We start from the raw sequence: 18379 nt of genomic DNA, 5'->3' as shown, positions 1-18379 counted from the left end.
TGATTCTTCTATTTGTACCTATTTTATGTATCCAATTCATGCTTATACTTATTACCAAATATGTTCTTGACAAATAAAATAAAATAATAAACAAACAAAATAAAATAAAATAAAATAAAATCATGCTGTGTCAGGCGGTGGGAACCGCGTTCTTATATGCAACCTTTCAATTCAAACTAATTTAAGAGTTTTATGCATGCCTATTCAAAAGATAATTTGACGTTTAATGAAGCTTAATCTGAGGAGTCCACACAGAAATTTAAATCGAAAGTACATCGGACAGCGTTCAGTGTTTTCAAACTTGACAACTTCAGAATTTGTGGACTTCAACTCCCCCAAATTCCCCAGTTCAGCATGGGATGGTTGGGAAAGAGGCAAAAAGAGGTGATGATGTCTCAAAACAAGACGGTCCCATCCCAACCCCCCAACCAACACACCCCTCTCCCGAGACGCTTCTTCAAAACAAGACGCGCTCTTCCAGCCGCCGTAACGCCTTCGTAAGAACTCCCGTTTCGTAGGCGGCGCTTTTAGCGAATATACGGTAAGCCAAAGGCTTCCGTCAAATCTTACTCGGGGCGGCCCCAGACCGCACCGGATGTTTACAAGCTGCATTTCCGCACCAACGAAATCGTCTCTATGGTCGGCCGCCCCTGGGACCACTGAAGGGATCGGATGCGCCTGCGCGAGCCGGGCCCCTTTAGGCCGCTCCCGCCGCCACGACCATCCACCGAACTGTATGCGTTGAGCGGGGAGACGCGCGGGCTCGGCGGCGGCGGCGGCCACAGCAGCAGCAGCAGCCGCCGCGCCCTCTCCCCTCCGGTGGGCCCCGCTGCGCCGCCGTGAGGAGCCGGCTCTCCTCCCCGCGTCCTCTTGCTCTCGGCCGGGCCGCTGGCTCCCCTGGAGTTCCTCCACGGCAAATGGTGGGGCCGGAGGATGCCGGAGCTCAGGGCGGCGCAGCTTTGCTTGCCTCGGGCCGGGACAAGGAGGCGGAGGAGGCGGCGGCGGCGGCGGAGGAGGAGGCAGACGGGGAGGACGCGGAAGCGGACGGCGAGCGGGATGGGAGCCGAGAGGGCTCCCGGGACCGACTGCATCGCTACCTGGCCGGCAAGAGGCCGCCCAACGGGGACGCCTGCGGTGGAGGGAGGATGACCAACGGGGACGCCGGCTTTCTGCTCCTCTCGCCGCCGACTTCCGAGGCGGCCGCGGCATCGCAACGCGGCGAGGAGAAGAAGCAGCAGCAGCAGCAGCAGCAGCTCCACAACGGCGGCTGCGCCTTGTTCCTGAGCGGCGTGGCCGGGGCTGAGCCGCCGAGCGGGAGCAACCTGGCGGGGGCGGCCGGGGCTTCGGCCCCGTCTCCTTCGCCCACCTCCTCCGCCTCGGCCTCCTCTTCCTCTTCCTCCGCCTCCTCCAGCTCCTCGGGGACCCCGGAGGAGGCGGAGGGCAGCCTGTCTTCCCCGGCCAGGGCTCTCCCTTGCCTGCCCGCCTTGGCCTTCATGGACATCAGCCTCAACTCCCGAAACACCTTCGAGGTGAACCGTCGCCGCAGCGCCCCGGAGCATTTGCCGCCCCCGGAGCCTCCGGACGATCCTTCGGCCGGCGGTCACGCAGCGGGGCCCGGCTCGGAGCAAGGGGATCGGGCCAAACGGTTGAGTGGGATCGCCGGGTCCAGTTTTGCGGAATTTTTCACGAGGTAAAATAAAATAAAATAAAATAAAAATGACTCATCGGGCCCCTCCCTTGCGCGGGCAGAGAAGGAAAGGTACGGTGCGCGCGGGTGCCGCAGACCCGAGTTGTGCAATGCCGGGCTGGCCACAAAGGAAGGCGAACGGATTGGAATAGACGTGTCCCGGGACGATGGTGCAGGATCCGATCTGGGAGATGGGCTCCAGGGAGAACCAAACCCTTGGTGACCGACTCACATTGGATCCTGCGAGATTCTGGGCTTCTGCGTCGTCAATCCTCAAGTAGCATCGATCTTCCCAACCGCCCCCATTCTTGCTGGCCTTCCTTCCTTTCCTTGTTAGAGAGGCTTGCAGTGGAAGGAGTGTCTTCACTTCAGAGCCTTGGCTTTGCAAGAGCTGAATAAGGCTCTGAATTATGGATGGTGTGAGGTTGCTTATTTGCACTTTTTCCCCCCCCTCTCCCAAGCAGGTATTGCTTTCTGGGTACCCTGAAAGGTATTGCAAAGGATATAGATCTGGAATGAGGGGATGGCCTGCTAAAGACCTTAGGCTAAGAAATTCATTCTGAAAGGAAGAAAAAAAAAATCTTAGCAGGGATGTCTTAAGCACGGCCCCTTCATTACTGATGAACCAGTTCTGAAGGCAAAGAAAATTACACGTCTGGGATGTGTGTAACCTTCAGAGAGGTGTCCTTAACTTTTATTGAGTGTTTTTTGCTTAAAGCACGCTCAACTCTAATGCATTCATTGCTTCATTTAATGCTTAACGTAGGGTACATTTTAAAAAATATTTTAACTCTGTTCCACTCAAAAGAGATTTCTACCTGTAAATGAGGTGCAATCGCAGTTTATGCTTTGGATAGCGTTTTTCTACTTCTGTACCAAATGCCATATTGATGGAGAATGGAGGGTAATGTTTTTGTATCAGATGTCTTGTTACAATAGCTGCATCTTGCATTGCTACACATTTGGTTACTTTTGAAAGCAAAAGGTGTTTTTATTGAATTTAGGGAATTTGACCTCTACATTTCCTTAGAAGCCTATACCAGGAAATATTGACAGACCTTTTAATCAGAAGCATCTTTATCTCTCAGTGATACATCCTTTTTGAAGCAGGGAGCTGTTTTTTGTGACATGTGAAAGAACATACCTTGATAAATCATTAGCTTCTGAGGCCTCTGAAGTAGCTGCACAACACATTAGAATATCTGTTAGAATGAGACCTACCATTTGTGACACTGATATTTCCTAATCATTCTCCTCTTGCATGTTTTGCTGTATTACAAAATATTATTTTCATATTCTTTACTACAAGTAATTAAAAGCTTTACAATATTTAGGCTAATAGGAAAGAAAAAATTCTATTATAGCCTAGTGTTGCAGTATTACATTGTTCTTTAGGTATGCATGACATACTCCAAATTGAGCAGTTTTCAAGAATGAAACCTTACATCATTATTCGGCTGTGTTTTCAGTTTTATGAAGAACTTATTTGTTCTTAGCTTCAATAATACTGGAAAACTTAATGAGTACTGGAAATGGTGGAGTAAAAATTAGCTACTTTAAATTATTTTTCTAAAAGGATTTTATTCTATCACACACTGATACAGTATTCAGTGTTCTGGACATTGAAGCTATTTATGTTATGTTATGTTACGTTACGTTATGTTTGTTACATTAGTTGTTTAGAGTAGCCTTATAGCAAAATAGGCAACAGATTTAACAAATATATAAATTTATGCTCCCAAGCTTATAGAAAAAAACAGTAAAAATAGGTAGTTTTTTAGTCTCTACCTTGATGTTTACAATCTATAAACCATGAAGACCTGGCTTTTCATCCACACCTTCAGGGAGGGAGAGTAAAATCTTCATTGTGCTTGCCATTTGTTATCATGTTTTATTGATTTTATTGTAATGTTATAATTATGAATGACCCAGAGTTATTGAGAGTCAGAATCAAGTTAAATAAATTATTACTATAAAGTTATGATACAAAAGAAAAACAAAATGGAGCTTATAAAAGAAAACAAGATCATTATAGCGTCAGTTCTTAATGTTACAGGGTTCTAATTTCACTTGTAATAGCTCACTGGAGAGGCTCTTAGGTCACTAGTGTGGGAGAATCAAAGAAGAAATTTAATTTTTTGAAGAATGTAGATAGTGACTCTGCTTTCTTCCTTCTTTCCCTCTGACACAGTGCAGTGGATTGGCTTCTGGATTATGGCAGTTATTTAGAGTAGGAACTTTTTGTGCTAAAAGGTAGGATGGTAGGGTGTTTTAAGTTTTTTTACTATGTTGTTGATATATGTTTTAGCATACCTAATAAACTTAAAATAATCTATTTCTTCAACTTTTGCCCGGTGAAGGTGGGGAGAGATGAGGAGAAAGGGAAATGACAGTGGACAGATCCTTTTGAAGTAGCTAACTGATATTTTGCAAAATATCCTGCTGAAACTTACTTGCCGGAATTGTGATTGTTGTATTGAGGAAGTATTTAATATCTCAGTATTCATGAATAGCTGATTTGTTGCTTCTTGCTCCTTTAACAATTATCTAGAAACACTTCTCCATCTGAAATGCTCATTACCTCATAATATAGCTTAATCTAGAAAATGTATCAATAGAGAAGTATTAATCCTATTTACAGAAATGTGCCATTTATCCTGAGTGATATTACGAGACTATAGAATTATACCAGTGCTTTTTCTAACATCCAATTTTTTTCACCATTTCAAAATCTTCTGGGTTTCTTCTAACTGCATTTCCTAAACATCAACAAATCATGATGAATAGAGTAATAAAACTATTTAATTATAATATATGTAAAAGTTGAGTTCCTAAGTTTTTAAGATTGAGATAATCATGTGAAAGCTGTTAGTATTTCTTGAGCAGAACTCTTGTTTCTGCATTCAAGTTTAATTTCCAGTCTTCTTTCTCGTTTACCCTACAGCAATTTTGTGAAATAGATTAGGCTGAGAGAGAATGAATGGCCAAAGTCACTAAGGATGAAGATGGCATAGACTATGGGTCATTTAACCATGGCACTATCCTGGCTCTGTGTCTTGTCTTGTGAGGTTTATAGTATGACAGCAGAAACTAAAGCCTGAATTACTTAGTATATCCCCTATGTTCATATAAAAAGTATTTTGAAATTGTGCCTGAGCATTGATCAAATATGAGTCAGTAATATGACTTGGCTTTTAAAAAGGCAAAATGCAAATTTGAATTGCCTCAGTAGATGTATAATGTTATAATCACATGAAGTAAATAGTTCCATTTTCTTTTTCATTAATCAGAGACCAGGAAGAACATGTCCAGTTCCAAATATGACATTTTAAGAAAGGTTCGGACAACTGGCACAGATGCAAAAAAATGGGTGTGGTGGGGTGGGCAGTACAGATGAAACTATAGATGAGATAAAGAATAAATTTATAGGTTTTGGGAAAAAAGAACTGGTAGGGAACTGTCAGCAAGCATTTTCCAAATATCTGAAGGGGGATCACAAAAGTCAAGACCTGTTTTCATTGCCTCAGAGAGAAGGATACAGGCTAACACAGATTTTGGCTGAATGTGAGGTTAGACTTCAAATTTAAGATGGTAGAAATGAATGTTTCAGGCAGCCATCTGTTTGATGCTTAAATTTGGGTTCCTGCACTGTGAACATAATTTGATTTAAGGGTGTAAGGAATCCTTTCCAATTTTATGATTCTGTGATAATTGTCCCAATTCATCACTTTTTGCTTTGAAAAGCTGCAAATAAAAAAAACAACGCCAGTGGTATCTGGTATAATACCTCCTGAGAGGAAAATGGGTTCTGTATCCCTTCTAGAGTCATTTAGGAAATTCAGAAGGTATGTGAAATTGCCCCCACAATATTGTTAAAGGGGCATGTAAACTATGGACTTTGCTGAATCCCGAGGATCTAATCTGATCCCACTGTTCATTCTGAGAACTGATAAAATTGCATCTTGGCATATTTGCTTGGTTTATCACTTTTCTTTCATACAATTATACATTTTAAAGTTCCGCAAAATCTGAAGTCTTCCTGTGTTAGTTGTTACTTGTTGCTGTATCTGGTAGTAACATGAAATGTCAATTTTATATTGAACAGCAAATGCTTAATTTCTGCTAAGGCTACAGTCTAGAATTTCTTTTGAAGTTTGTATCTCTGAGCAGCATTAATAAAGGGTTAGAATGTTAATCATTTCACAGTAACACTATGTCTGAAAATTGAAATGGTATTTAAGTACTTATAACACTCTGCTACATAAATACCCATTAGAATTAATGTATTTGATGTAGCAGTGTCCGAATTCTGGAGTCCTAGATGGTCTCTGAGCTTGGTTGTTTGCTTGCTGCCATTTTGTTACCGGACTTGGTAACCCCTTCAGTGTAAGCTGCATGTGAAATTTGGACAAAAATGACCAATGAGTAAAGGAAAAAAAATAGCTGAATGCAATTTATATACATGATACACATTTCATACATTGTTATCCTTTTTATTACATGTTTATATGCAGTATTGTAAAATATGCTGTTAAAACTGTAAAGTTAAAGTCATTTACCAAGGAGAATTTATTTCTGAGTTAATGCAATGCAGTAATATAATTCAGTCCTTCAGCTGTTTTATACATACAGTACTTTCATTATTGGTACTATAAGAGAAAAGTGTTTTAGGAATTACTTACCTAAAAATGAACCGAGAAAAAATTCTATAAAAGACACACCTCCATTTAAGTTTCTACTGAGATAGGGCTATAAGTAACTTGCTTAAAAAGTTGATAAACTTGAATGTTCCAAGGCTGCGATGTGCTGTGGCATGTTTTATTCAAGCTGTGATGTTTCATAAATCTAGTATTTTAATAAACACAAATTGAAACTGGAACAAATAAAGGCAAAGAGTACCTGTTAGCTGTTATTTTAATTTAAGTTCTGCTAGTAACTTAGCTGAAACTGAATGTTTCACTTTAATTGTAAACTTGTTTTTCCGGTTGTGATTTCATTCTTTTTTCTTTTTCAAATTTATGTGGGTAATACTTATCAGTGTACTGAATGACTTTCACAGGTATCAGTTTCACCGTTGTCTCAATCCACAGTGCTTACAAAACTGCTGTTAGATATTTAGTTTATGCATATTTAATTGAATACAGGTAGCCTTTGATTTAAAACCATTCGTTTACTTACAGTGGCACCGAAACAAATGACTTGTGATGGTTTTTTACACATATGATTGTTGTAGCATCCCCGTGGTCATGTGATCAAAATTCAGAAGCTTGGCAAATAGCATGTATTTATGACTGTTGCAGTGTTCCAAGGTCATGTAATCACCTTTTGCAGCTTTCTGACAAGCAGAGTCAACAGGGAAGTTAGATTCACTTAACAACTGTGTTACTAACTTAACAACTGTAGTGATTCACTTAACAACTGTGACAGATTGTAAAATGGGGCAAAACTCACTTAACAACTGGTTTGGGCTCAATTGTGGTTTTAAGTTGAGGACTACCTATAAGGTACTCATCTATACCTTTCCATCTAAGTCAGCTACTATTTCCTACCCTGCTTTCCCCAAAATAAGACATCCCCTGATAATAAGCCCAATCGGGCTTTTGAGCACATGGCAATAAGGCCAAGTGCTTATTTCAGGGTTCAAAAAACTATAAGACAGGGTCTTATTTTACGGTAATTTGATATTAACTGCAAAAAAAATAAACTGATTTTCTGGATATATGTCAAAGATATAATAAAGTTCACTGATAGATAAATTGTATCGTAGAACTGTAGAACTGCAGAATGTTACATACTGTTGTTCATAATGCTTGTGTCCCTTTTTTATTCGTTTGATGATGATGATTACATGCTATCAAGTCATTGTTGACTTTTAGCAATCACATAGATTTATCCATGATGATCTGTGCATAACCTCGGTCTTCAGGTCTTGCTCATCACTACTGTAATTTAATCTATTTACCTTGTTGCTGATTGTCCTCTTTATTTTCCTTCCACTTTCCCAGCATTATAGTAGTCCTTGACTTAAGATCATAAAAGAGCCATAAAGCAGGTCATTGCATGATCAACCCGATTTTATGGCCCATTTTTCCCCTGGTGCTTGTTAAGTGAATTGCCATAGTCGTTAAGTGAATTGCAGTCATGAGACAAACATTGCAGTCTTTAAGCGAACTCATTTTCATGACAGAACAATTATCCAGGGGAACAACTTGCCTCCAGAAGTTGTGAATTCTCCAACACTGGAAGTTTTTAGGAAGAGATTGGACAACCATTTGTCCGAAATGGTATTGGATTTCCTGCCTGAGCAGGAGGTTGGACTAGAAGACTTCCAAGGTCCCTTCCAATTCTGTTCTGTTCTGTTCTGTTCTGTTCCGTTCCCTTCCCTTCCCTTCCCTTCCCTTCCCTTCCCTTCCCTTCCCTTCCCTTCCCTTCCCTTCCGTTCATTGTTCAATTAGGGCGCGTTTTGCTGAAAACCAGAAGTAAACCTGTTTTCGGCAAAAACGTAAATCACGGTTGTGCGATCACACAATCTACTAATGCAGATTGAGTACTGCGTGCCTGAAATGTGGTCATGTGACCATGGAGGAGACCCAGCCATCAGAATGTCAGAACTGAGTTATAAGTACATTTTGGAGAGGGGATCCATTGTAATTTTGAATGGTTGCTAAGTAACTGGTCATAAGTCAAGGACTGCCAGTAGGCTCTTTTCGTAATGTGTCCTAAGTAGGATAATTTCAGCCTGGTCATTTGTGCCTAAAGGAGATTTGCTTGATGTTCCATTTATTTGTTTTCTTGACTCTCCACAATGATCTCGGGAGTCTTCTGCAACACCAAAGTTCAAAAGCATCAATACTTCTAGCTTGTTTCTTCAAAGTTCAACTTTAGCTTTCTGAGTGTTACAGGGAATACCATGTTTTGCACATTTTTTTTAATCTTTGTAGGCATTTACAAACAGTAAAAAGAAAATAAAGGTTGTTATAAAAAAGGGAGAGCAATATATTATTATCAAACTCTTACAAGAAATAAAATATATGTGTTGTAGCGCTGTCATATAAAACTGTAGAACATGGAAGAAAACTGTTTTGCTTTGTGAGTAAAAGCCTGTTTTATATCCCATTATATGTCATTAGAATTCTAATGTTTGTTCGTAGGATTGGGATTTTATTTCTAAAGTTAAGTGACCAAATTTCAACTCAGAATTTCTTTTTACCTCTTTCCTCAATAATCATAAGACATTAACATTTAAGTTGAAAAATGGATTCTAAAATGGCAAATTCTGCATTATAGTGCCTATTTCTATATAATTTAACCACATGAGCTACATTACAGTCAGTAAATGTGGGTATAATCACTTCACCACATAGAGAGCCTATATAATAATATGGTGGAATATGTATTTATTAATAGTTAAAATTGCTTAATCCCCAACCCCATAAATTGGATCCTGACACCTTTAAAGTTTAAATCTTTTTTTTTTCTGGTTTGTATGCTGCTCTAGCTTTTTTTTAAAAAAATCACATCTTGCACTTCTCATTCCAGTCATAAGCTTAAAATATAATTTAATTATAAGAATACTTCATTTTTCTGTTAAATTACTGGTAGATATAAACAAACTTTCAAAGGAAAATATCAAACAGTTACAGGTAAAATGTAATATAGGTAGTCCTCAACATACAACAGTTTGTTTAATGTCTGTTCAAAGTTACAACAACACTGAAATATGTGAGCTATCACCGTTTTTCAGAGTTACAACCTTTGCAGCATCCCCATGATCATGTGACAAAACTTCAGATGCTTGGCAACTGGTTCATATCTATTTATGACTTTTGCTGTGTCCCAGGAACATGTGATCACCTTTTGCGACTTTCTGACAAGCAAAGTCAATGGGGAAACCGGATTCACTTAACAATCGGGTTACTAACTTATCAACCACAGTGATTCGCTTAACAACTGTGGCAAGTAAAGTGGTAAAATGGGACAAAATTCACTTAACAAATGTCTCGCTTAACAACAGAAAATTTGGGCTCAATTCTGGATGTTAAGTCAAGGACTACCTGTACAATTGGACCTTGGTTAATGACCATTCATTCAGCAACTGTTCAAAGTTATGACAGTACTGAACAAGGAGACTAGCAGCCAGTCCTCAAAATTGCAGCTGTTGCAGCATTCCCACAGTCACATGATCACAATTCAAGCACTTGGCAACCAGCTTGCAATTATGACGGGCTAATTGAACTCACACAATTAGACTGCTAGATCAACCAATTTAAAATTGTTTTCATACTTAAAACTTGTTAAATGTTGAAAGATTTATTTCTGCAAATCCTTCATGAGAATGTAATGTGACTGGAAGGTAAATTATCTTCTTTTGGGGGAGTGAGTGGGTGGGGACTTCTCCTGTATTCCATTTAAAATAAAGGTGTGTCAAGAGGGCAAGCAAAAAAAGCACATTTGTTTTAAAAACAGAATTATAATGTAGCGCACAATTCATCAGAAAATACTATTCTGCACAATGCATCGTATTGTTATGCCTTTGCTGCGTGATGGTTCCTGCAACCTGTCTTCTCACAAACCTAGGGTAAAGAAGAAAAAAACCTAAATGACTAGTCCATTGTGCCTCAAGTACGTTCTGAAAATGGCCATCAGAATTCATATTAGAAGCTGTATTCATATGAAAGGACTTAAAGCTTTTGTCACCTTTTCTAGAGCAAGGCTTTGTTCTGATGGTATTCTGAGAGGATTCCTCCCACATGGAATCACTATTTATACTTTTTGCTTGTTTCCATGTTGATAGAAGGATACAGGTATATACAGATTCAGTCTATAATCCATCTTTTTGGGAGAGCTGTCACCTCCCTGGAAGGAACACCATACTAGTTGTTACCAATAGGTGAGATACACACACTTTGGTTAGGATCTTCACCACTGATTATTCACCTGTTACAAAGTAATAAAGGTGGAATTTAAAAAAAAACAAACTAAGATTTCCAAAGTTGCTGAATGCAACATAAGCAATGGCAATCTCAGTATCTCTGGATACCATGTTACTGTAAAAATGTAGTTGTCATTTAGATATGAATGCATCTGGCTGCAGTTGGACATGCCACATGAATGACTGTATGTCCCTCCAAACAAATAAGGTATCAATAAAAATGTCCAGGCAACAACCTTTTCTCCTTTCCCTATCCAGATTAGGGAGTGTATTTAGGGAGTGTATACATTCATATGACATCATGAACTTGGGAAAACACTCCAAACTGCAAATACAAAATAGTTCTGTGATGTGAATGCTTCAATACTGGAACTTTTTAATAAAAGATTGGACAACCATTTATCTGAAATGATATAGGATTCCTGCCTGAGCAGGGGCTTGGATTAGAAGACCTCCAAGGTCCCTTCCAACTCATTCTATTCTATTCTATTCTATTCTATTCTATTCTATTCTATTCTATTCTATTCTATTCTATTCTATTCTATTCTATTCTATTCTATTCTATTCTTGTGCAAAGTACAAAGAAAGTAGGAATGCGTGTCCCCCATACAGCACTTCCTTCTCTTTAAAAATCTACTCCATCTTCATTATTTTTTCAGCATAGGGACAAGGAGCTGGAAATGGTTACAACAATATGTTAAGGTATAGATATTTCTACTCAGTCAATAAATTTCATTGAATGTTTAAGTGAACAAAAACTAGTACAATCTCCCCACAACAGTGTTCCTAGCAGAACTCTTCTAAATATTCTTGGGCTTCCTTGACTACACTACATGTTTGAAATCTCCTCATAGATTTTTCAATAATATTCAAGTCTGAGGAATGCAAAGGCTATTCCAAGATTTTTGTCTTTTTTGTTCCTGGAAGTATTTCATGGCCACTTTGGAGTGATGCTTTGGATTGTTGCCTTTCTGAAATATCAAGCTTGTGTTCAACTTCAGCTTATTCACTGACTGGGACATCAGCCTTGAGACCAAGAAAAATCTCTGTTACAACTGTCTCCAAAATTGGTTAGATCTGTAAAACAAAACCCCTGATCATTCCAGACAAAAACAGAACCCCTGGTCACTCCAGATAACTGCTGAAAAGTTTAGCTGACACTGGAGCAGTTTTCTGCAGTCTTATAGTATAGGATTGCTGATATAACAGTGATCTTCATGTGAGAGTTGTCAGAATTTTTTTTTCTGGATCTCAACAACAAAAGCCAGTTGTACAATACATGTAATCCTCAATTTATAACCAAACTTGAGCTTGGAATCTTCCATCATTGAACGAAATAGTTGTTAAGCAAGGCATCACATGACTGCTTCACTCAGTGATCACAATCCTGGCTCTCCCAATGTGGTCATTAAGTAATCATATGGGCTGTTAAGCAAAGCATGATGGGCCCTGGGGTAGAGGAGGCTCTTTGCAGACTACAGGGCCCACCAGTGTGTGGAAAGTTGTCACAGGTTGGGAGGCGCAGGGGGCCACTGGCACTGAACAATTGTAAGAATGGCATCTGCTTGCAGCAGCTGCAGAAAAATGCAAAAATAAGTGGAACAATTGATGTCCATGTAGCTGTCCTGGCCCTCCCAGCCTGTGGCCATTTAGAAAACTATATATACCAGTGGGGGCTGCAGTAACTGGCCCAGGCTACCTAGTCCATGGCAACTTTACATGCACTGCTGAGTCCTGTAAGTGGCTGTGGCCTCCCAGGCATGGTAGGGTGGGGAGTAGGTGAGGATTAAGCAAGGATTATTTGTATACAAAAGAAACCTTGAGTAGCCTGAGATATTTTGGATTAAGATCAAAGGGGGAAAAAAACTGCTTGGCTGAAACTATGCAAGATACATTCAGAGAAAAGGAGTGTAGTAGGAGTTTCAAGAAAAGAACCCCCTGACAACCATTAAGCACAGGAGTGGCTCTATTATGCTTTGGGGTTGTGTGACAGCCAGCAGTACAGGAAATATGTGGCCAAGCCGGAGTATAGAGTCAACTAAATAGCAATATATATATATGAGAATATTTCTGAATAGCAGAGTTCTGCAAGGAAGAGTGGGAAGTATTCTAAACAAACAGGAAGATTCTTTAACTGTCAATAGGAAATATTTGGAAAAAATTAAAGAAAAATTAATTAATGACCAAAAGGCAGTCTGAATTTCTACAATGGCTTATTCATTCTTTTTTTCATATTTTAATCTGTAAACAACTGCACATAAATATTCCTTAATGTGTTATTAAACTATATTCCAAAGGTTGAATTTCTTAGTTGGATTGTACCGTAGATATATACAGGTAGTTCTTGATTTACAATCACAATTAGGATCAGAAAATTGGTTGTTAAGCTGTGCAGTCGTAAAACGAGGTATCATGGAACTAATTTGCAACCTTCCCTGTTGGCTTCGCCATTGACTATGCTTGTCGGAAACTGACTGGGAAGTTGCAAATGGTGACTCACACAGTGGGAGGACTTGTCATAAGTCACTTTTTAATGTTGGAACAGGCACTAAATGAATGGTTGTAAGCCATTTGTTCACCTGCAGTGCCATAATATATGGCCTAAGTATTAGGATTTGTATGTTGTCTTCCCAGAGGAGAGCCATACCATGAAATGGTGTGTTTCCATGGAATTGTGTGTGTCCGGTAGTATTGCTTGCTATGCTTGAATATTTGTTCAATCGACAATACAAAATGTGCATTTTCAATTGGATGCAGTACATCCACAAAAATGCCTGGGGTTTTTTTGTGTTAAATCTTTCCTGGCTCTTCAGCAACATTTGAAAGAACTTCCATTTTAAATCTTCATGCTGCAAAACAGAAGACAAGAGAGATTGTTATTTCTTCCTAGAAGTAGCAAAAACTGGATAGGACAGGGAGAGTGCCATTATTCAACAAAGAAGAATGGTGACTTTCACAAATGGCTTCAATGCTTGCTATAAACCATGTAGCTAATTTCTCTGAATAACCACACATATTGATTATGCAAGTCAAGTTTCTTGTTACTTCGAAGTCAGCATGGCAATATATTGTAGGTACCAAGCACTTCCCAAAATTAGATTTCTGCTTCTCCGAAAGCCTGTCTTCCCTCCCATGTGTCAGTTCAGTTTCTTGTCATGCATGCATATTTGAAACTGGTAAAACATTACAAAATTTTTGGAGTTGACTCTACCTTGTCACACACAAAAAATTATATTTATAGATAACCTTGTGCAAAATGTCAATTGTGGCATGTGTGCATCTTTCTAGCTTTTTCCTTATGTTATTCCATGAAGATAGGAAAAAAAACATTTATTTCATAGATTTCATACAAGAAAACAATGCTATGTTCAACAGGGAGAATGGATCTCTGGATCAGAAGTATATAACTGCTTGTTATATAACAATGTAATTATAACACAAAACAAGTTATTTCCTCTAAACATCTAAGTTAATTTTGTTTACTGTTTTATATATTGGGAGTAATTTTAGGACTTTATATCATAAAACATCAAGGAAAATCATTTTTACTGGGATATTAAGTGTTTCTTTACTTGATTTCAATGATGGTTGTACGCTGTAGCATCTGAAAGTCTTATTTTTAATGTCAGTGATACGTCTGCATTAATTTAATCCTGTTCTTTTAAATATTGAGACTGGGAAAACAGGTTTATTTCATTCCATTCTAGTCGAAATAAATGAAAAAGATTTTCCAATTGCTGTAAAATTAGTAATATATAATGCTCACTTTTAGATGAGACAGCTTTCTGTTTCAGTCTGTTAATATAGTGAAAACATCTACATTTAGAATATTTTTTTTTTTACAGGAACTTCTTTACCAAAAGAACAAAGGAACTCAAGCCTGGCATCCATAGTGCTCCTGGCTGGAAGTTATTCGGGAAAGTTCCACCAAAAGAAAACCTGCAGAAAGACTCCAAAATCATTCAACAGGTTAGCATTCTAGAGTGGTATCATAAGCTTTTACCTTCATTTTTAACTGTTCTTCCATTTCAAGTATTTCTCAGAGTGATTAACCCTTTAAAACGAACCTTGTATGGAATACAAGGCACATCAAATAGATTTGATGTGTGTTTGCTTTAATGACCTTCAGTTGAACTAAACTCTGATTGAGTTCAATGACACGGCCAATCGTCCACTCACTTTCCTTAGCAGCGGCTGGCTGATCTTGTCTAAGCTTTCTAGCTAAGTGGATCTGGAGCTACTTAGTACTAGGTGGGAGACTGCCAGGGAAATTGAAAAACATGCTGGAAGAAGAGATGGGCAAACTTACTTCCTACTGTAAGTGCTAAGGAACCTGGATGGTTGTGTTCATGTAGTCCTCAGGAATGAGCCTGATTCAAAGGAGATGTAACCTTTAACTTTGCTATAGTGATAAAGATGATGGACCAGGAAAAGAAAGACCCCAGAGCTGCCATTTCCACTGCTATCCCTGCCTATTTTGCCTATCTGGTCAGTCTTCCCAGTAGCTTCCCTCCCCCCCACCCTCCCTACTTAGCCACTGCTCTAACTCATTACATGTTCATGTTTCCAATCTTTCCAACAATTTTCCAGCCTTCCTTTCTCAACTCTGTCTCAGCATATGAACCTTTCTTCTCTCATCTGGGAGTCAAACCTGATCCATGCACAGAAGAAACTTTTTTTTTTAGGGGAAGCAGAAACCACTTTCCAGATTGTTTCCCCACATAATGGACAAGTCCATTATTTCAGGGCATTATACCTGAACCCCTAATGTTCCCTAAGTAGTAAACAATTAAACTGAAGGTTTCTGTACAGACATAAATAGTGTAGTTAGAATTCTAAAGATCCAGTAGCTTAAAGCCATATGGGATGTTTCCAATAACAGTATAAGTTTCATCCTTCAAATTTGGAGGTGGGAAATCCCCATTGCTTCTTGTCTGCTTTGCTTATTTTAGGAGGTCTGCTAACTCTAGAACAGATTTAAGAATGCATTTGGACTGCAGAGAAGAAAGAACCCTGTTAGGATAAGAATACCATTTCTACATTTCTGAGTTTCATCCCGTTTCATGAACAGAAACAGTCACGTTTTAATAAATAATACAAATAAAAATAATCACAAGACAGAAACAGATTATTTTACTATTACTTACTAAACTACATTTGTTGCCCAGCTCTTTCAGCATTTTTCAGTAAAAACAAAAAACTAAAATTAAATCTGAAGTTACTAAAAACAATTAAAAATCTTTTTGAGAAGGCTAGGTTTTAGGAGTTTATAAAAAGGCCAGCAAAGATTAAGCCCTTCAACCTAGTTGAGTACATTTCAAAGAACTGACTTCTTCTCCATTTGAAATTTCAGATCAAGAACCAAATTGGCTATGTGCAGAAGTGCCTGTAACTGATTCGAATAGGTTCAATATTGTTATGGTTGCCAGAAATTGTTATCAGAAGAAACAAACCACAAAATAGAAGTTATCTAACACTATGAACCTGGGAGATTCCAACACCTGCTCAGTCACAGATTTCATTAAGTAGAGCATAGAGCAGGGGTCCCCAAACTTGGCAGCTTTAAGACTTGTGCACTTCAACTCCCAGAATTCTGGAGTTGAAGTCCACAAGTCTTAAAGCTGCCAAGTTTGAAGACCTCTGGCATAGAGCAACAGAATCCTCAACTTATTCCCTACTTCTAAAACTGAGATACACACACTCAGTATAAATCCATTGGCTTTCAGCTGTTCTTGTAGATCATAGCAATACCATTTCCCTTACTTTACTATCAGTTGGAATAAGCTGAATCCATACTGGCCCATCTGTTTCCATCAGTCGTTCTTCTGTTACACAGACCCAATTAGCTTCCTTATCTTTGATTTATGTTGAGCTCATCTGCTATTACAAAAGATCAAGTCTTTTATCTTTACTGGGCTCAAAGCCTGAAAGATAAAAGGGGGAAATAGCACTTCCATTTTTAATCTCTTTTCCCCTGTAACAGATTGCTAACTTGTCAACACCAAGAATGCTGTTCCTCATTACTACTATAATTGCTGCTATGGATTAAATAGATACAGAATACATATACTCCCCATCCCCAATGAAATGCTGAATGAATAGTACCAACAGCTATTCAATAGGGAAAACCAAATATTGAAAGAGGATACCTTTAAAAAAATGGTGAATCTTTCAAATCAGAATCATATTGGGGCTATCAGGAAAATCCAGTACATTGTAACTCGCCCCAAAGATTAAATATATTCACTAAAGCAGGGGTCGTCAAACTATTTAAACGGGGCCTCAGACTGTTGGGGGCTGGAGGAGGAAGGCCAGGCTTGGGGGATGGCCCCCACCCGGCAAGATCCACCCCCGCCATTCTCTCCCACCTGCCAGCCCACCGGCCGAGTGTAGTGGGCGCAGAGTGTGTCTTCCTCCCCTGTCATTTGCGGGCAGCCGCAGTGAGCTTTGCAAGCCCTGAAGGCTGGAAGGTGAGGTGACAGCCCTCAGCCCCTCCCCCAGCCCACATCTCCACCCGGACTCTCCACAGCACAGCTGCTGGGGGCAGCCAGGGACCACGTGGCTGCTCCACTGGCATCGCCCCTATGCCACCTGGCGCCCACCCGCCGGTCTGCGCCCTTCAGCCTTACATTAGCAGTGAGCAGAGCCCCGTGGGCTGGAACATAAGGCCGACAGCTGGGAAGGGTGGGGCGGGGATGGGGCTTAATCACCACTGCGTGCAGGCCAAATAGATTGCACCGGCGGGCCGCATCCATCCCGTGGGCCGTAGTTTGAGGATGCCTACCCTAAAGTATCAACCAAGCTTATACCATCACTCCCAGTGAGTTCCTTCTCTTAACACCAGTTGAGCTGGTTGGACTTAATCAACCATGTTTCTGCTGATCTTGGTTATTTCCCAGGGACAGCTTCAGGCTTTTTATATTTTCACACAAACACCCACATCACAGCAGTAAGGCTACAGCCCTCATTTTTATGTTATTCCAAAGAGGCATTTACCAAAGGGATAACTTCCATTGCTATCTATGCTAACCAGCCTTAAATGCAACAATCCCAATGAGACTCAGCCAGTAGCTGCTTGCTTGATTCTTCCAGGACAGGTCCTCTCCTGATTCACAGCTGACAGGCAGTGTGGTCTCCTCCTCCATGCAAGGCAGATTGCTGACCTAAGCAGTACAGAAATGCAACATTGGATCATATGTTTCCAAGAAATTTGTCTCATGTGCTCCTTGGTTGTCTTCTATTTCTGTAGTACTGCTTTACTGGCTATTGAAAACTATGGCTGTAATTTAAGATACATTTGCTATGTTTTTCTACTTACTGTTGTATAATTAGCAACCCTGCTTTAAACTTTTCACATTGGTTTTCAAGCAATACTTTTCAAGGTGAACATTCTATCTTTTAAGGTTAATCAGTTCAAACAGAGAAGAAATATTTTACATTCAACTTGCTGTTTTGAGATGGGTACATAAAAAAAATATTAGTAGTAAAATATATTGATACAATTAGAGCCATTAACTTTTGTGCACTGCAGAATTATACTGAACTACATAAAGACACATAATTGTACTTTCCATACACAGATATAAAACAAAAGTATTTATTTGAATGCTGCAGAAATTCTGTAGAACAAAGTAGACTGAACGACACATTTCCTGAACATGATATCAACTTAATTTTCAATTTAAATGGATTGAGGTTCTTCTTGTTGCTTTTGGACTCATAAAATTAAAATCTACTGGTAATTCTGGTTTTGGTGATTA

The 18379-nt window shown here is 39.5% G+C and overlaps 1 protein-coding gene across 1 annotated transcript in view; it reads left to right on the top strand.

The window, feature by feature from the left end:
* The first annotated feature begins 672 nt into the window (after window positions 1-672).
* TBC1D12 (TBC1 domain family member 12) overlaps window positions 673-18379 on the top strand; it is a 54487-nt gene continuing 36780 nt past the window's right edge. Inside the window, 3 exon segments of the mRNA XM_070945635.1 lie at window positions 673-745; window positions 748-1690; window positions 14465-14588. Coding sequence (XP_070801736.1) covers window positions 673-745; window positions 748-1690; window positions 14465-14588 — 1140 coding nt within the window.

This window comes from Pituophis catenifer, unplaced genomic scaffold (assembly GCF_029215685.1).
Source record: "Pituophis catenifer annectens isolate HBS135680 unplaced genomic scaffold, rPitCat1.0.hap2 SCAF_6, whole genome shotgun sequence".
Taxonomy (NCBI): Eukaryota; Metazoa; Chordata; class Lepidosauria; order Squamata; family Colubridae; genus Pituophis; species Pituophis catenifer.
The sequence above is the reverse complement of the archived record's forward strand: the minus strand, read 5'-3'. Positions and strand labels throughout refer to the sequence as shown.